Here is a 20,863-nt window from a genome sequence, read left to right on the forward strand (position 1 = left end):
TTTGAATTTATTGTCTCTCAACCACATTGAAACCCAACTTATCCTCAATACCCTCTCAAAACCACTTGAACACTCAAACAAACATGGCAATACATTCTCTTCTAGGCAGTCTAAAGTCTTCGACACTCCACATACCTTACCATCTCCATTGCATAGCTCTAGAAGTCTAGTCCTAGCATATGGGCTTCCCATCTTCAATACTGCTAGGAATTTCTATAGGGAACCACACCACACCCTTTGCAAAGCAAACTCCCCACTTGTGATATCCCTTGGATCTGAATTTACTAATTGTCTCTCAACCACATTGACAACCAACTTATCTTCCTTCACAAAGGGTACCTCGGTATCCTCCTCTAAACCACTTAAACGCTCAAACAAACATGGCAATACATTCTCTTCTATGCAGTATAAAGGCTTTAATACTCAACGTACCTCACCCTCTCCATTGCATAGCTCTAAAACTCCAGTCCTAGCATAGGTTCTCTCTCATTTGAGCCTATTTCCTTTATGCAATGCTCTTTCATCTCAGCTAAGGGCCAAGTTGTCTTGTAAAATTTGTTGATACACCAATAAGCTCCCTATAGGCTACTAGCAAGGATTGCTAAACTTTTAAAGGCATTTCCCCTTCAAGGAATGCTAAACCAAAGTAGGCTATCTCTAGTACTACCTTTAGCAAACACCAACTATATTGAATTCCCTCCAATAGTCCACAAAACAAATTACAAGCCTCTCATCTCAATCCTTGAGTTGCATACAAAGCTTTACCCCCATCATCAACTATGTCAAATTTCTTCATCTTCCTTTCAACCACTAGGATCCAATCATCAATATTCTATTTGGCTATCCCATAGAAGAACATGTCAAAACACTATATTAGGGAATTTGTGAATTCTCATATGGTTTTGGAAATTCCCAAAATAGTTAATATTTGACCACATGATCAAATCTTGTCCCCTTACTTGAAAGTAGAGTCTACCCTAATTACTATATAGGTTGTCTTTCCAAGTCTCACTTTGAAGAATGGGTTAAGACTTAGCCACATGGCCAAATCTTTACCCCTTATTTGAAAGTGGGACTTGAGAGATTCCCAAATTCTCTAATATGGTGTTTCAACAAATAGAGCCATCTTGAGGTTTGTTTAGAGCAATCAAACAACCTTAAAACTCGAAAATGATCCTAAGTGGGGCACCAAAAACTAAGCTGGATTTTTTATAACTGGCAGTAACACCCCACTAGCCACTTGAAGGAAAAAAAAGGCTAAGGATCTTTAAGATGATTTTGCCACTAAACACCAACTCCTAGGAATAGACCCTCCAAGTCTACAACCATAACCCAAGAAAGAAACCATCTGCTTAGAACTATTCATCACTAAACTCCAGGATCTCAAACTCTTTTATTTTCATTTTATATGATTTTATTAGGAGCAACACAAAAAATCATGTGAGACATACTCACCCCCATTATCAAATCTTAGGCATTTTACCCTATGTCTTAGAGTGATTCTTAGCCATAACAAGAAAGCCTAAACAAAAGGCAAGACTTCTGACTTCTGCTTTATGGAACATGCTGGCAAGACTTTATGTGAATAATCATCAATGAACGTAACAAAATTCTTTGCACCACCCACGAACTAGTGGCATGGGACCACAAACATCTAAATGAAAGAGAGCTAAAGCCTCACCCATACACATAGTGCTAGACTTTTTATGTGTGTTACAAGTTTTCTTGCCATATAAGCAATCATCACATGAATGAAAACATGAAAAATCTAGGGACATGAGATACTACAAATGAGTCAAGACTTTCATTACTTTTAGGGACATATTCCTAGGATAGTGATGTCACAGAGATACATATGGAAGATCAATCACAACCAAATCATGATTAGCAATGCCAGATACAAGGGATAAAGACTAACAGTCTTGGTAGCTCTAGCTAAAATGAGGTTTCCATGAGTGATTTTTCATGCAAATTCACCAAAAGAAACATGATACCTAGCATCGTTCAATAGTCCTGCAAAGATACGATTTTTTGTCAAAGTTAGCATATTGAGTACATCATGCAACAAATGAAGTACCAATAGGGAAACTAACTACAAAAATCATTGATGCCAATAATATCATGAACATGATCATCTCTCAACCTCATGAAATTTTTCATAGGATGATAGGTATAGAACCAAGCACAATGCAGGGTTACATGGAAGGAACCCCTGAATCAAGCAACCAATACTAAGAGAAAGATAACTAAGTGTCAGTCAATTGGATATCAAGTCAAGAAGTAGCCAAAATATACTTGTTAAACCTATACTCCAATGTATTTATTTCCTTATTCTTGACAATAGACTTTGTGATGCCACAATCATCTGAAGCCTTAGCATTATCATGTGCTTTTTCCTTGCCTTTATCTCGTCTATCTTTGCACATTTTCTGACATTGTAGCCAAATATATCCCTACTACCTACAATAATGACATGTAAGAGATGACTCAAGGTCATTAGATTTATTGCAACCTTGACATGAGATCCACACTTTAACCTATCATGTTGGGCATATCTACAACAACACTCATTACCATATCTGCCATTGTTATGGCCTCTAACACTAAGTACATGAAAGGCACAAGCTACATCAATATTTTCCCTATTTACTTCATAAATAAGCAAGCTATCCTCTATATCTTTGATCTTAAAACCATTGGTAGAAGCATTAGTACTTATGGTAGTGTGAAAAGTATCTCAAGATGAAGAGAGGGTGACAAGCAAGAACATAGCCCTGACACTCTCCTCAAAGGCAATCCCTTGCAAAGTAAGCTTATTGGCAATGGAATGAAACTAATTCAACAAGAAGACATAGCATTGCCTTCCTTCATACCAAGATCATGATTTTCTTAAGCCAATACAATTGTGAATATGGCTTTTGCTTATCATAAAGATTACATATTTTCTTCCATGACTCCTAAGCATCACCCTTCGTGTCAATGATGTTAAAGTAAATATTCTTTGACAAAGACAAAATGATAGTAGACTTGCATAACTAATCAAAGATCATCCCAAGCCTCTAGATCATACTCTTCAAGCTTTATTCCTTCAGTCTTCAATGGTCTAATTTGCCTTGTTTGAACCAAAACTTGCCATCTTCCAATAGTTGAAGTTATTGCTATCCACTTTATATATGCTAAAAATGGCACTATCCCTAGAAGCAATGCCATTACAACCACAAAGCAAAGAGTAAATGGGCTATTGTAATAACAAAGTATGAGTCCCAAAATTAGTCCAAAACTAAATGCAAGAGGTGGGGTGCAATATAATGTATCATTGTCAACAAAATAAATGCGTTAAAGTGCTCAAACCAAGTTTCTGCTCTCAACAACAAACTAACTCAAAATCGAATTTCAATATGGTTGTCCATAAAACTATAGTAAAAGAAAATGTAACTATAGGAAAAAGGCCAAAACACAAAGCTCCCACTGCTAGGAAAGTTAAGAGTTACAAGGGAGCTCTTTGGTTAGGCCATCTGGTAGCAAACATTGGTATTATTGATGTGGTCCCTATACACTACATTCTATGAGTGCTATACAATTAGCTAAGAATCCAATCTTCCATGTGTGAAGACAAAGCGCATTGAGGTGTGCTACCACTTTATCAAAGAGATAATTGAGGACAAGTCCATCGAGCTTATCAAAATCATGTAGATCTACTCACTAAAATTGATAGCTTGACTTAAACAAATTCAAATAGGTTAATGTCCTTACACGTGGAATTAGACTATAGTATCTACAAATCATCCCTTGGTAAGTATGAAATTACTACCAATGATTGTTCACATAACTACTATGATCATAGGAAGTGTCCAGTGTCCACCCTTCTTCATAGGAATTAGATATCTTTTGCAATATGAGGCATTCCTTTCTTTTCTAAGGGGACCAAAATTCTGGAGACTAGTAGATGCTAAGAGACTCTCTTAAATGACTTGATCGAAAGAGTCAATGTTGGATATCTTGTTAAAAAGATGGTTGTAGATTGGATCTAAACCATTCAAAGACTATGGTAGAAATAAGATCCTTTAATATCAATCTTGGGCGAAGATCAAGGTAGACTACAATCCTAAAGGGATTAATGATGGAATTCTTGTTAGAACAAGATCTATCTCAATCACAAATGTTTGTCAATCTCCTAATAAGCAGAATAACCAAATTAAAAGTTGAGTCAAATATAGAAACCCAAAAAAGGTAACAATGTTGATTTGTAAAGTTGCTTGTGCATGTGCAATGGGATTGCCTATGCACCCAAAAGGAATATTTGTGATTGCTTTAAGCAAGATTTTGATTGAATCTATTTGGAATCAAGATAAAAAGGAAGGTTATACTAGGCTTCCCCCAAGCTAGTGGCAAGGACCCTACTCCAAGGAGGTCATATTCACCGCTTCAGAGACCCTTGTTGTGAGAGGTCACTCCATAGGGAGTCTATTAGGTAGGAGGAGGTGTGGGTGCCATGAGGGCTCTAGTTGTAAATCCCTCTACACTCCTAGGATCAGGCTAACCCCTAGGTGACTTAAGATGGGATCCTAACGCCTTAATACTATTTTAAGGATAAGAATATTGTAGTTATTTTACCTTTGGGTTGTTCCTATTGATATACCTCCATATAGGCAAAAAGATGTAATAAGAAAACAAGATAATAAGGAAACCGCTTGACAAAGGCTTGTTTGATTCTATCTTTGTGTTGTGGATTAAATTATGTGAATGAACCCTTTTCATAAGAGGCAGAAGCTACTTGTAAGAGTTGCACATAACCGTGTAAGTGATTAGTTAACTAAAGATGATTCGTTTAACCAAGGAAAGTAGGTGGGTGTGATCCTCAACGGATCTGTCCTATGGTAGGGTAGTCTTGGTTAGTTGGGAGCTTCATTTTAAGATCCACACTCAGTTAGGATATGCTTTAAGAGCCTGGATTCTAGTGGGTTTGGCTAGATTACTTCCATTATGATGTGAACTCGGTTGAATTTGAGTGACAAACCCCATAACATTCCAAGGAGTGCTAGGTGGCATCACTTAGAATCCTCTCCCGATGGGCCACGACATAATGCCTTGGAAAGAAGTTTCAAGTGTCACGTTACACTTTCCCTTATTCTATTGTCATAGTAAGAATAAAGAATAAAGTGATAGTGATGGGCAACCACCACCTATAGTGTACAAGTTTGTGAGCAATAACTACAAGACAAATATAGGCAGTTAGGCACAAGTAGCCTTTAACCCCCTAACACTTAGACCTCCTATATACAATCTTAGCACCATATGAGCTAGCCACCCTTTCCAACGTATGAGTCAAGTCAAGAGAGAAAAGAAAGTACAGAGAGGTGGAGACAAAGTCAACTAAACATACCCATGCCTTCAAGCTACATAGCCATTATTGTGCTAAATAGCATGAGCAGAGTCAAAGCATTCCATTCATAATACTGGGCAAGTCCAATGCTCTCATCATTGCTCCTCAAGTTGTAGATGTGCTTATGGTTGGAACCCTTGTGTTGGAAAAATGATGCTTTGTCACTAAGAGACAGTGAGATGCATTGCTTGGCCAAGCAACCTTTCCCAATCCATTCCTCAATCTTCCCCTCAATCCGCTCCCTAATCTATTCCTCAATCCATTGGGCCATTAGAGGTCCCTTTGCTACACTCAATAGGGGATGGACACCAAACAAATTCAACCATGGCTTTGCGGGCCTTGAAATTTCCACTCAACAATCTCTAAGGCTTAGATCCTACACTTGGATCAATCACCTACTCCCCCACCCCTAACTATATCCTCACTCTCACATATTATGACATTAACATGATGGTTTATGAGCCAGATACACATACCAAAGAGGAGATCCCATCCCTTAGTGATTAGTCATCCCATAGTAATCTCCCATCTGCATTTGAGGTATCTATACAATGTAGGACTAGGATGTCAGTGACGCCTCCCAGCTTTCCCTATATTATCATTAGGCAAACAGGGCAAGTGGTCATGAATAAGGAGGGGAAAACACTTATCAATTTCATGCATGAGTTTGTTGTGTTTGGATATAGACAACATTATTACACTATGGAAATACCAAAATCCCAAGAAGAGAGAAAATGTCATCTCTCTTCATAGAGAGTTTCCACATCCATTTGCAGAAGATAGATTTTCAATTGGATTATATATAGTCATGCATCAGGAAACATATATCCTGCCTTCACTCAAAAAAGCATGAGATGCCTATAACACTAGGCCTACCTTGTCCCACCTAGCTTGAGAAAAGTCAATGTAAATTAATAAAGTAAGAAATTGATGAAAGTCTTAACAAGTGGCAGCAGCATAAGAAGGTGGCATGCATGCAAGTTGAGTCTGGCTTAACATCGCACCTTGGCAATGGTGATTATGCCACCCTCAAAACAAAATGTTTAAGTATATTGTTTGTTTTTTTTATTTTTTGTTTACTTGCATGTTTAGTTTTTTGAGACGAAGTAATTTATTGCATGTATTTTTCTTATTAGGTCTCATATGTGGGTCATTCATTGACTAGAATGGAGAGGGAGCATGGATGATGGCAATGGCATGGAGCATCTTGCGAGCAAGCTATTCTAGCATGGAAGAAGTATAGTAATCTTTAAACTAACAGTTTGTGGTTTCATATGTGCTCAGCCATAATGTTTAATTTAACTAAACTTGATTCTATATCCCTTTTTTATTGTAGGATTATTATGTTGGACCATTGTAGAAGAACAAGGTCTCTGATTAGAGATTTCATCATGTGGATTTTTTCCTATGCATGGATATACAAATTATGTTGTACTCATTTTTCTTATATATATCTTTTTTATGTACGGATATAAATACTTTGTAACATTCTTTCTTTTAAATACATTAAATTGATACCTAATAATTCATTTTTGGACTTCATTACTTATGATAATTTTTGTTTGTATGCGTCCATTGGGTTTATGCATTCATTTTCCATTATATGTCTAGCTGGATAGCAGACATAGTTGTTAGAAATTTGGCCCTTTGTAGGGCCAAATCTTTACTTTTTTTTTTCCCTCCTTTATAAATAGTTGATATAACCTTCGATAATCTTTTTGTACAATCATCAAAATATATGTTAGTATAAGCTTTGATATTGTACTCATTGTTTCCAATGCCTTTTTTCTCTCGCTAATTTTGATGCATATTTCGAGACAAATACCAATGTACTCGCTCAGAAGATTTTATTGATGCTTATTTTGATGGCAAGGCCTAATATTCAAAAATAATTTTCATGATTTCACATATTAAATTTTGTCAATATACCTAGCATTTATGGTAGTATTGTGAAGTTTTTTTATTGACTCTCAAAGTAGTGTGTTGAGATGGCAAGCTCAACACGTGTGGACATTGATGATGGACCCCATAGTTAGATAGGTCCACACATATACAATTAGCACGTCAAAAGTCATTATGAATCTTACATAGCCATTGAGTTATCACTCATTATATTAAGTCTGTTACACCTATCTACTATTAAAATATTGAGGATGCATGCTAAGGTGGATCGTTGATGAGCAAATAGACAATCATAATGAGGCATAAGTAATGACAAAGAAGAGCAACTGATATTATCCAAGCATAATGCAAGTACAATTGAAAGAGATTGATAGATCAAATGAGTGTGGGAATGAATGCCTTTTATAGGCTTACAGTAGGTGGTATTGGTAGGTGGAAATAGGTAGAAAGGGACCATGGTATTCACCAATTGTGGTTTTAATAAACCATGTATACATGACCTAGTCTAAGGATTTATTTGCAATGTGATTCTTTGCTTGGTTGTTCATTAGAAAGAGGCTATAGTGGATGTGATTGCACATTTCTCAACATCCCTCCTCAATCACAACCAAGAAAGACACTGAGTATACTAAGGCTATCATGAGTAGAACCTTGCTAAGTGTAGGCATGGAAAGAAACAACCATATAAAGCTAGAGGTTGTAGTATGCAAAGGTTACATGAGGAGTACAAGATCTTATGGTAAGAACATTTAGCAAGTACACATTTAAAACCTTTAAAAATCAATCAAAAAATGAGCAATAAAGGAGGGACTAGTGGTGAGTCCTATCCTTTTGTTCTTAGGTGTCTCCTTCTTCTTCTTCTCCATTGTTGTCTTCATCTTCTTTGACTTTTGCAAGATATGCTCTTTGAGATCTTTTCCTAGCATGACAAAATTTCTCAATATGCCTAGTTTTCTTACAAAAATCACAAACTATGCTATTCTTCCCTTTGTCCTTCACATATACAGGAGTTGTTGGTCTCCTCTTGGGGTGCTTGTTTCTCCCTTGCTCTTGATCTTATTTTCCTCTTCAAGGAGAGAGGCTTTGATATCTACAAGCTTTGGCTTTGGCATGTTGATTATTGTGGTAGACAAATTATCATACTCAAGTGGAAGACTCTTGAGAAGTACTCCAATGCAAATGTCTTCATCTATCTTCAAGTTGATTCCTGCAAGTTGTGTCAACAAGCTTTCCATATAATTTAAATGAGTTACAAGTGAGGTATTACTTTTCATGTCAAGGCTAAAAATTTCAATTAGTAAGCTATATTTGGAGGATTTTGAATGAGCTCCAAACAAGGTTTCTAATCGATCCCATGTTACTTGAGAGGTTTCACAATCATCAACATGATGAATGTAGCTGTCATCAAGTTTGAGCTTGAAAATAGCTTGAGCCTTATCATCATTTTTATCCCATATGACTGAGAGTGCAGCTTCCCTTGGTTTCTTTTCTTGACCACTTGTGATTGACCACAAGCCTTTCTTCATCAGGATCAGTTTGATCCTAGTTTTGCCATGTGTGGAACCCAACACTGTTAAATCGGCATGAGGGCGAATCTTTGCCCATTTTTTTGGCAGGACCAGCAGCAATTAACTGAGAATAGACCAACAAAAGAGTTGAATTTGAGTGTGTCAAAGGACACAAGAAGATTAGTGTTAACCAACACTAGTTAGTATCAAGAGATACTATACACTTGATGTTAAGTCTTTTTCTTGCTAATTTGAAGTAGTAGCTTTGCTGAGAACTGAGTGTTGTAGCAAATCAAAGGGTCCATGACATCATTGAGCTAAAGGAAGTGAGAAAATGAAGTAAAACATGAGCTTGGATTAATGGCTATGGCTGCCCTCTTTAGGGTTTTGACATGCGACTGGTATTTTTCTTATCACTGCTCACAAAGGTAGCCATTTAAGGAACCCTCTAAGTGGGAGAGAGCTTAGATGTATAACTTCAAAAGCCCTATGGAAATCATCAGCATTGTTATGCGTGCAGGTGGAATGGATAGTACGAACAGAGATGGCGCAAATCTGGACAGCGATATGATGTTGCATGCGCAATGTTGGAGAGGAGAGACATCAATGTTACACCATAAAGTGATAGGCAAGAGTGCCTTGAGTCAAGGAAGAGTTCTCCAGAAAAAAGCATAGGTTGACAATGCATGGGAAGAGAGATTCAAGGCCTCCAATGAAGGTGGGTAGCTATGGAGGTAGGTGAGAGATTCGTGGGAAAGTGGAGGGAGCCAAAAATTCAAAATGAAATGACCTAATTAGTGGCCTAATGACTCAATAGCTTGAAACCCGCTTTGATACCATGTTAAAATATTGAGGATGCATGCTAAGGTGGATCATTGATGAGCAAATAGACAATCATAATGAGGCATAAGTGATGACAAAGAAGGACAATTGATATTATCCAAGCATAATGCAAGTACAACTGAAAGAGAATGATAGATCAAATGAGTGTGGGGATGAGTGCCTTTTATAGGCTTACAGTAGGTGGTATTTGTAGGTGGAAAAAGGTGGAAAGGGACCATGGTACTCACCAATTGTGGTTTTAATAAACCATGTATACACAACCTAGTATAAGGCTTTATTTGCAATGTGATTCTTTACCTTATTCTTCATTACAAAGAGGCTATAGTGGGTGTGATTTCACATTTCTCAACATCTACAATTGGCACTATTATAGTGCTAGTTGATTAGTATAGTCTACTATGCAATGTTTGACTTAGTAGGCCACTTTTCTTTATATTGCAACATATCTATACTTTAGGGACATTATAATTATGCAAAATAAAAAGAAAAAATCAACAAGAAATTGTTTTGGTCTCCATCTCTCTGCTTGTGTTCTTAAGTAAGCTTTCTCTTTGTATGTATGGTGTGTGTTTAGTGCAGCAGCTCAAGCAAGTCTCCTCACCATGCAATTCATGACATGATACTAGAGCTACACTACTAATAGAGAATGGTTTTGGAGGCTAAAGTGAAGGAGAAGAAGCAAGGATTCAAGCAAGCAAGCAAATGGTAAGAATATCTCCCACTCTTTCTTTTGGATAGTGCTTGTGGAGGCACTCAAAGCAAGGCAGAACAAAAATCTCAGATTGCTATGAGATTTGATGTGCAAGAATAGCATTGTATAATGATTTCGATTATGTTGACCAAAAGTGGATGCACATGTTATAGATTTTGAATTTGTAAGTTCCAATATATTTGCTTGGAAGCAAACACAAGTTTTATCTACAAACATGTTGTAGATTCCATGTAGTGTTGAGCACTCACAGTGAAAAATGTTAAAGGTTGCAAAAGACTCGCTTGCTATTTTGTATCAATTTTGTGATAACGGAAAAGAACAATGGAAATTTCATCAGTGAGAAGCTGGACAAGAACGGCTATCTATCAGGAGAAATTCCATATGATAAACTTCCTTAATGGAAAAGGCATCTTTGAGTTTGTTTCAAGTGAAGAAAATGAGCCAAAGCTAACATTGTGACTACAAATGAATTAAAGGCATAGAAAGAATGGAAATCAAAAGATAAAAAAGTGATGTATTGGCTATTTTTAATCATTGATAACACTGTGTTGGGGCATATCAAAAAGCCAAAAAGTTCTCATACAGCAGGGGTTTGAAAATATATGTTATGTGAATACAAAGGTGTAGACAATTCATCTAAAGCAAGAGTTGAATGCTTTGAAAAAAGAAAAAATGTTTGTCAATGAGTATATTTTAAAGGTCAGGAGCATTGTATATTCTTTCCAAACAATTGACACAATTCCTAATGATGATTTGTTACTTCTATGTATGTATGGAAGTCATTTCCAAATTTTGATGAGTTGGTCTCTCTCGTGATCACTACAAATATAAATATGTAGGGTGAACCTTCAAAAGAAAGTAGTGAACGTATGTGATAATATCGCAAGGTGAGACTTGAGCCATGTTGTTGGAGTTATCAATCACTTTATGTAGATGCCTAAAAAGCCTCATTTGGTTATAATTAGATGCATATTGAGGTATGTCAAGTCCACTTTGCATTCTTTTTTATGAGGCACGTAAGGATATGCATATATTTGGATACATAGATGAGAATTGGGTCAGTAGCACGTCTAATAGAAGATCTACCAATGGATTCATGCTTTTCCTTATTAGTGCAGTAGTTATGTGAAGTAATAACAAGAAACCTATAGTCATTTTATTAAATGCAGTGGCTGAGTAGAGAGATATTGCTATGGCAACATGTGAGATGCTATGGTTGTAGAAGTTATTGGATGACTTGGATGTGCATATAGATGGTCTAGTTTTCATTCATTATGGCAGCATGAGTAGCATACAATTGGCTAAGAACCATGTGTTCCATGCTAGGACAAAACACATTGAAGTTCATTACCACTTTGTGAGAGAGAAGATACATACAAATGAGATCGGCTTCATATATGTCAACAGACATGATCTAATAGGTAAGATCTTCACAAAGGCATTGGGTGGAGAGAAGCTTCAAAAGTTTTGAATCTTAATTGGAGTTGCAAAGATGTAGTTGAGCTTGAAGGGGAGTGTTGAGACGGTAAGCTAAACACATACATACATTGATGATGGACCACTTGGTTAGATGGGTCCACTCTTCTATACTTAGCACATCAATGGTCATTATGGCTCTTACATGGCCATTGACTTATCACTCATTATATTTAGTTTAATGTGCATATCTACAACTAGCAATATAGCATCAGTTGATTAGTATAGTTCTTTATGCACTATTTGACTTAGTAGGCCACTTTCTTTTAAGTTGTATTTTATGTATACTTTCTATACATTGAAAAGTATGTGAAAAAAGAAGAAGAAATCAACAAGAAAACATATTGGCTCCCGTCTCTCTTCTTGTATTCTTGAGTGAACTTTCTCTTGTGTCTATAGTGTGTGTTTAGTGCAACAGATCAAGAAAGTTCACCCACCATGCGATTTGTGATAGAGTGGGTAGAAAAACTCTTAGTTAGAAGAAGGTAGCAAAAAAGGGTTGATAACCAAAAGGTGATGAAAAAGGATTAGGGTGAAGTTGAGATAGAAAAGCAAGATGTAGAGAGTTGGACAGCAAGAGTATTGACATAGAAAAGCTAGTGGTCATATCTCCTCTCTCTCAGAGTCAGAATCAAGTTGTCCTCTTCTCCTAATGATATGTGTGTGTGATGCACTATCCCTCTTAATATACTAGTCAAAGGGGAGAGGGGGAGAGAGAGAGGGTATGCTTTTAGCATTTCAACTAATATCACTAATGATGTCAAGGGATTAATTTTGGGATGCAAGGAAGAAAAGGAAGTTAATGCTTTTTATAGCATGGCCATCTATTATTATGAAAGAGAAGCCAACTTTTACAAAAAAGAGCTTTTAATCTGCTTGGAATTTAAAAAATAAATCCAATGTCATCCGATCGCATAACAAGTAATCACCACATCTTGTTGAACAACATCCCTTTTGGGACTCGACTAAGGCATAGACCTTGGTAGCGGTCAGCAATTGACTCTCACAGTACCCTGCTGTCATTTATTACAACAAGCATATAACTCTGGGCTGACATGGATTTTTTATACTAAAATATTCTGAAATGATGTACTTTCACCAGTACTTGGTGGGCAGCACTTTGGTTACACTTTTCTCGCCTTAGTGTACTTGGCAATAAGGCTAGAAAGGCTTCAATGGTGCTATGGGCTGCACACAAAATGCAATCGTTTGCTTATAAGATAAACTTTCTAAGGATGTAACCTATCCCAACAATATCATCACCTAACCACACTTAACCGCAAGTGACTATCCATCAAGCTAGTCCTTATTATTGTTTTACACTGTAAAGATACACTTCATAATCTTGTTTTGAAATAGCTTTTCAAGTACTTCCCACTTACGAATTGGTATACAATACCTCATTAATAGTGATTTTTGTCCTCATTATTTTGATATAGTTAGAGCTAGAAGTAAAAATATAGGATTATTTTAATTACATAAATCTTCACTATACAATAAGAATTATTGACTAGAAATTGAGAGAACATATACAAATTGCAAGAAGAAAGAGAATAGAAGAGTACATAACACAAGATTGGCTACAATCTCCCTCCATGTATGGATGAGCATCTCCCTCATGCATGTATCTATAGATTTGCATTATCTTTTTGTGCTCAAAATATATGAAAAATATCCTTTTTGGACTATTGCTTTCTTTCATGAATAAATGTTCTTTGGTGTATTATTTTTTTACTCATAATTATATGAACTATCCTAAGATTTATACAAGAATATTCTCTAGTCCTTTAAACCTTGCATAAAAGTTACAACCAAAAAAAGAAATTGTATATGTGCACATACAATAATCATGCACTAGATAAGCATCCAAAAATAATTTATCATTTTCTATTAGAATGTGATCTACTCAAAATAATTAATCTGTATAACTTTGTTTAGTAATCTACTCACCACAACATAAAATTCATTAGTACCAATAAATCTACCAAGCACAATGCAATCAATGCTACATGCAAGCCCACACATAACAAGTCACTATCACATGGCAAATATAAATGAGAATTTATAAAATTCATTTTTAAAAAATCATCTTACTTCATAGCAATGATCATAACATTGCTTGGAGGTTAAAAAGCAAATGTTATCATTTGAAAAATCAAGTTAGATAGGTGACTAATCACATGTTGATACTACCTCATGCAATGAATCTCACTACATTAATGAGGTAATCCAAAATATCTATGTACTATCTCATACAAGAAATTTGTACATACCCTATGAAAATAAGATAGCCATGGATCTTCTTAAAACGCTAGCTCATGCGATGAATCTATGTCCATCGAACATTAATGTGAATGTGAGTGATATGAAGCTATTAAATAATCATAGTCCAAAGTGAACAATGACTTTTGAATCCATTGAGATTCTTCTCAATAAATTATTCTTGTACTTTACTAAATACTTACGGTATCAACTACTAGTGGTTTTATCATGGTCAATGATAACTTTTATAGTACTAGAATTTCAGTATCTTTCTGTAACAATGGAAGTACATCTACAACCAATGTCATAGGTTAAGTACCCTTAAAGGGTTTTAGTAAACTAACATGAATTAGCCAATGCCTGATTTAAATGCATTATAGCTAATCTTTTGTACACTAAGAAATAGTCTATAATATTTTGGACCTAATGTGATATTTGGATACTTCTCTTACTACAACACAAAACAAATTGGTTCCCTACCATCCATCTACCAGGTACAATGCGACCAATGGTGCATGCAATGCCAAGCATAATAAGTCACTATTATGCAACAAATAGAAAATGAAAATCCACAATCATAAACAAATATAAAATCATCTTATTTTCATAGCAATCATCATAACAAAATAGTTATTACCTTCTTATTTTCATAGCGATTATCATAATAAAGTAGTAATCAAGTTATAAAACCAACCATATATATTTAAAATAGTAATGTAGTAGAACCTTATTTTAGTAGTCAAGGAATTAAATCAATGCTCAATCAAAATTGTCTAAAGGGAAGTATTGAAGTTATCCTTGTTCTAATTAGGGAAAAATTAATACCCTATGAAATATCTTCTAATGGTGCAAAGCCACATTTGGTAGAGCCAATTTTTGGCAGCTAGTGGTTTTCCAAATGATGGTTTACATGGTAGTTGGTTTGCCTCCCTACAAATTTATATATGTCTATCAAGAGGCTTCAACTCATGAATAAACAGGCATTCTAGTTTTCTACACTTTGATCTTCTTCTCCTTCATTTTACTTGCAAGATGTGTTCATTTTTGTTAATAGATTGAGCTTTACTCCAATTTCCAATAAATATAGTCATGATTCCGATGGTCTACTTTTCTTAGCTTTTGTATGAGGATCAACCCACCTATAGGTGTCTATCTAGTTGCACCTCTCTTGCAATAATCAAGTGTGATGGTGAACCAAACCAAGGGCCCTTGAAATCATCAATAAGTGTTGCATGTTGACTCCTAGCAGTGCATTATCGTGCTTCCAAGATGTTGTTATATATCATGTTGGGGTTTTTTATGCCTAAATGTATGGACGATTCAACTTTGAAAATTGAAAAAGAAATGGATTCAACAAGCAACCTCTCTCTCTCTCTCTCTCTCTCTCTCTCTCTCTCTCTCTCTCTCTCTCTCTCTCTCTCTCTCTCTCTCTCTCTCTCTCTCTCTCTCTCTCTCTCTCTCTCTCTCTCTCTCTCTCTCTCTCTCTCTCTCTCTCTCTCTCTCTCTCATCCTAGCATGTTGTAAAATAGGACATTTCACGGCAAGAAGTACGATGTGCTTCATAATAAATTAAAAGTTGAACAAAACAAAGTGCTAGAGAGTGGATTAGCATGCTTACAAGTATTTCATATATAGACATCTAATCTATAATTCATGTTTCAACCAATGTGTTATATACCTAGCATGTTATATCATGGTGACTTTGAATGTGAAGCATGGATTCAAAGAGGAAGCACAAGGCTTTGAGATGACAGAGCTCCAACACATATAAACAAGGCCTATCCACCTAATGCTAGTTGCCCAAATTGAACCTTGTGACAAAGCTCCAACACATACAATGGTCACGATTGCCCAAACCTAACCTAATGTATGTTATTTTCTTAAAATGTCCAACATGTTTCCAAATACGTGCATCCACAAAGCACCTCCATGTACAAAGTACAATTTTCTTAAATGTCCAACCTATCTCCAAAGATGTAAGAATGGGCACCTACAACGCGCCACCATTTACAAAATACCATTTCCTATGTGACAACATGATGCATGGTGCTTGTTGTATCAAGCACTACCCCTATAAATAACCTTTCAAATTTGGATATTGCTTCATTGAGCTACCAAGATAACATCTCAACGTTTGAATCTATGTATTCTTAAGACTCACCAACACACCCAAACCAATGGGACAACCCCATTGGCAACAACATTTTTTTGTGCATATTTATTTATTGATTAGGCTTGTGAGAAACTAATTTGTATTGAGTACCAAAGGCGAAGGCAAAGTCATATGAGGTGTTTTTGAGGTACAAAAATAATGCTCTCATCTAGCATCCACAAGGGATTGGTGGAAAAGTTGCAACTGTATCAAAAGTTAAATTATGGTCAATAGAGCAAATATTTATGCATGTGGCTACAAAAGGGTGAGCATTGGTGGCATGCTCATTGAGGGGATGCAAACCTCAACTAAGCTAGCTTTCTATTGAGTGCCCTTCTAAAATGGTAACACATACAACCAGAATACACTTGTATTAGGGATATTAACACAATCAAAACCTCATGATCTTACTCACATTTGGAGGATATGGCTAGTAAATTGTAAGTGTTACCCCCACAATCAACATGGACTCTCCCCTTTATTGCCACATTTCTCTTTTCCTCAATATTGCTCGAATCAACTTAAGAAAACTATGTGACGTGAAGCTTGGGAGGGCAATGCCACACATCTTAAATTTATTATTTCCCGATTATGCTTAACCATATCTTTGGTTTTTTCTCTCTTTAAGTACATTTCGAAAGAATAGTGAAACATGTCTAGTTCACATCAAATGCTTTGATATTTAATCAACAATAACTATTCTCCTCTTAAGAATAGCTATTCTTTTGTAAACTACCCTCATTGTTGATACTTACTTAGAACTCTACATGAACTTTTACTAACCCAAGGAAACAATCTTGAGTATTTACAGAATGCATACAATGTACCAATGTGTACTTTGACATTTTCCTAGATCGTCTCCTTATTCATTCTCTAAAACCTTACATTTGTTGGTAAAAAAGTTTTACTTTATTCTTGTCCGTGACTTTGCAATATTTCAATGGTAAAGTAACTTACTTGGTTGCTGCATATCTGAGGATACACGCACCCAACACAAAAACATGCATGAACACAAACTAGGTTAATGAAAAGATGAGTACATCTTCCAAATTTCACCAACGGCTTTATGCCTCTCAAGAGCACCTCAAATACAAATGATTGCATATTAAAATATTCACAAGATGATAGTAACATTCAAGTACTCTACACCCATCAATGATGACAATCATCAATTCATACTGAATGGATTTTCCATTAACTATTAGCTTAGCGGCCAACAATCCCAAGTCCAACTCAAAACCTCCCAAAACAAAACATATGGCAAAAATTTAGAAGGAAAAAGGAACATATAATGAGTAAATTCCCAATTAAGGAATGGCATACTACTCAATTTTTTGCCTTTTTATCATTCATAAGATGCTACAAGCTTACATTTTGCAAAAATGAAGTCTTAAAGCCACAATAAGAATGTTAATGTAATAGGTATTCTATACTGGACACTATATAGTCTAAGACCAATGATCATTTGAGTCTCTTCCATAAAGTACCTTCGTGGCCAAAGGGTTGACTCTCAGGATAGAGGATTTCAGATAACACCTCAAGCCATTTAATGAGGCACATGCCGGACCTTTCAAGGAAGTGAACACCATTGCCAACTATCACCTACAAAATGTAAAATGAGCAAACAAAGAAATAACCACTTGAACTCAAGCTACTAATTATCACAAGCAAAAATGTGATCATAATAAAATGAACTTAATAAAAGAAATGGAAATAATAATGGTGTGGTTTAAAGCTAAGGTCATTAAACAACAATATAAAAACCACATTGGAGGCAACAACTCCATCTCCATTGGGTGCCTTACAAATAAATGACAATATGAAAAACACATTGTTACCATTATTTTGCCCTATTACTATTTCAATGAATAGGCTACTCTCTTGTTGTTGTTGTTGTTGTTGTTGTTGTTAGCTCACGTGGTGTTGCTAATATGGCCGGTGTTGCCAACATGGCGCGCTACCGCGCTTCATGCTGTGTGAATCATTGTGAATGGAGCATTTCAATGAATACTGGGTTATTCCGTTATTATTATTAGTAGTATAATATTATTACTATTCATTTGTTTTACAGGTGTTGGGGTATACCTGAAAATCTTCTTTTGCCTGTGAATGGAAATGCGTGGCCAGCTCTAGGGACATTCCATGGAGATCCAAGCTCGTGTTTGCAAAAATCAAGATGTGAGGGGCGAGGCCACGGATGCCATCCCAAGAAACAATGGCGGAACGCAGGAACCCGAGCTTCACTGAGCTGAGCATACGAAGGTCTCCTGCAAGCTGCACGAGGTATGGCGAAACAAGGAAAGACGGAGAGGCGGAGGGCGAGGATCCAAAGCCAGTGCACAGCAGCACGCGCTTCGTCCTACAGCGCCCTGCAGACATGCTCCTCACCACATCCACCCTGCTCTGCAGGGATTCGATCAGTGCTTGCACCTTCTCGCCTGACACATTGACCTCCCGCGCGACAGCGGCTATGGCTTCCCATGCCTCCTTCACGCATCTTGGTCGGCTCGCCACGTTAAGCAGCCTCACTCTCCTCGAGGAGCCACAACCGCAGACTGCCTGCACTGCTGCTTCCGTGCGTCGCAGGTCCTGGCATAACCCTAGTTCCGCCTGTTTTTTGAGTATCAATATACAGGAAACCCTAATTCCGCCTGTCTACTTAGAGAGACCATCAAAACAGACACATAGAGAGCGCATTTGATGGAAGAGAGGGGGCATTTTTGGAATGTCGATTTGTTTTGTGACTGACCGTGGTGATGATGATGTCTGGACGGAGGCTTGCAAGCTTCCATGGCGAGACGCGGTAGGGGGCGAGTCCCCATTCCACCATGGAAGCTGCCGTTTCTATTCCTCCGAACTCGGCTTCCCACAAGACCGCACTGCTGGCCATCGTCATCATGAAATGGAGCGGATGATGATGATGACGATCACTTCCGCCAGTTTTGGACTCCGTGCAAACCTCCGCCATATCCCCTGCATCGCACTGCTCTCTTATCCAGGCTCACATCAGTACGGGACCTCTCTCTCTCTCTCTCTCTCTCTCTCTCTCTCTCTGTGTCTGTACACTTACAGAAGGGTGAGCGTGCCCCACAAGCAGATGCGAACAGCCCAGCGCGTTTAGAATGTCGCAAGCTGCAGGAACCAAGCTCACGACCCTCATCTCTCTCTGTCTCTCTCTCTCTCATCCTCCTATTTTTATCTTGTAGCCTAGTTCCACGACCCACATAGCTATGTCGAAATTGGTAAAGCTTCTTTCAAAAGTGGATGTAATCTGTGGTTCTCTGCGCAAACGATCAACACCCATGTTCTGTCGCACACTCCCACTTGCTCGTGTCCTTTTCCACCCTACCAAGCTTGTGCATAGTAATGGGGTTAAGACTTAAGTAGTATAAATGAAGAGTCGTCACTCAAGTGAATAATGAATTAGAAGGCGCAAAGACTACAAAAGTATTACATTAAAATCGCATCGATGATACATGTCGAGGACATAATGGTGAAGGTGGGCAAGGCCATCTACATATTAACATAGGGAGATCTTATCAAAGTTCTTGGAATGGGAGATGTTTCTACGAACCTCACAAAAGCAAATGTATTATTGCATCACCCACTTCCTACAATGTAGTTTGTAACTAGTACCTCACTTACAAAGAAACTTATCAACAAATGAACACCGCAATATTCACATTCCAATTTTCATGCAAAGATAAAGAACATGCACTTAGAAGAGGGGAAAAAGCTTGAAAATCTTGTGTTTCACCCATGTTCAATTGGTGCAATACAACTGTGCAACAAAGATCATGGCCCTCCCATTTTCATCCAATGAAAAAGAGCATGTACCTAGAAGAGGGGAAAAAACTCGAAAATCTTGTGTTTCACCCATGTTCAATTGGTGCAATACAACTATGCAACAAAGATCATGGCCCTCCCATTGCTTCTAATGAGGAAGGATCTACTTTGTGTGTGAACGCAACATAGTAGGGGTAGTGAATGGAAGAGGAACAAAGAATCATGTCACAAAACTATGATATCTAACTTCAAGAAACAACTCTTCAAAAGGCACAAGAAGAAAGACTCAAGCGACTCAACAAGTGATCAATAAGTCTTAGCATTAGGAGCAAATGATTAAAAATTGTACATATTTTCAAATCGTATTGACTTTACTCAAGAGAAGGTGACATATAACTACCCATGCATATATATCTGAATTTTGATGTACAAACTTGAAAGGTTAATAATTGATCTTCCGCCTTGTTGATTGTCATGGCAAATGCAAGCCTCATTGAAACTTATAAGGTATCTAATCTAGGAATTAGTGGGCAACCTTTTAGCACCCAACTAGATCCATGAGATCAACCATCTATCATTGTGACCTATCTTGGATTGTCAAAAATATTGATGATTGGAGTGGATCTTGTTCTATCTCACAAGGAAAAGGTTGTCATAGTATAAAGCAAACTAGTCATGTTCACACTATGTCTTTGGGGCTAGATGGCATGTGATCTTGCCGAACTAATCCCATACTTGGTTCATAGTGAGTGAAATGAGGGGTAGCAAGTGCCAACCCCTCTACTATAGTACATCCAATCACTCGATTAACTTGGATATTAAAAACCTATTGAATGGTC

General features: G+C 37.0%; 1 protein-coding gene across 7 annotated transcripts; it reads right to left on the reverse strand.

The window, feature by feature from the left end:
- Window positions 1-17,393: 17,393 nt before the first annotated feature.
- On the reverse strand, window positions 17,394-19,597 carry LOC148041511 (uncharacterized). Of its 7 annotated transcripts, none has more exons than XM_087680389.1 (4): window positions 19,309-19,597; window positions 18,988-19,211; window positions 18,324-18,827; window positions 17,394-17,833 (listed from the first exon to the last, which is right to left on the reverse strand). In XM_087680389.1, the coding sequence occupies exons 1-4, from the start codon at window positions 19,421-19,423 to the stop codon at window positions 17,687-17,689; spliced, it is 990 nt and encodes a 329-aa protein (XP_087536515.1). In that variant the 5' UTR covers window positions 19,424-19,597; the 3' UTR covers window positions 17,394-17,686. The 7 variants fall into 7 exon arrangements, with proteins under 7 accessions (XP_087536515.1, XP_087536490.1, XP_087536498.1 ...); XM_087680364.1 differs by having other exon boundaries at window positions 17,405-17,833; window positions 18,324-18,848; window positions 19,309-19,595; XM_087680372.1 differs by having other exon boundaries at window positions 17,416-17,840; window positions 18,324-18,848; window positions 19,309-19,593.
- Between the last annotated feature and the right edge of the window lie 1,266 nt (window positions 19,598-20,863).

The sequence above is a fragment of the Lygodium microphyllum genome, chromosome 1, assembly GCF_053477565.2.
Source record: "Lygodium microphyllum isolate KBCC chromosome 1, Lygodium_microphyllum_v1.1.10, whole genome shotgun sequence".
NCBI classification, from domain to species: Eukaryota; Viridiplantae; Streptophyta; class Polypodiopsida; order Schizaeales; family Lygodiaceae; genus Lygodium; species Lygodium microphyllum.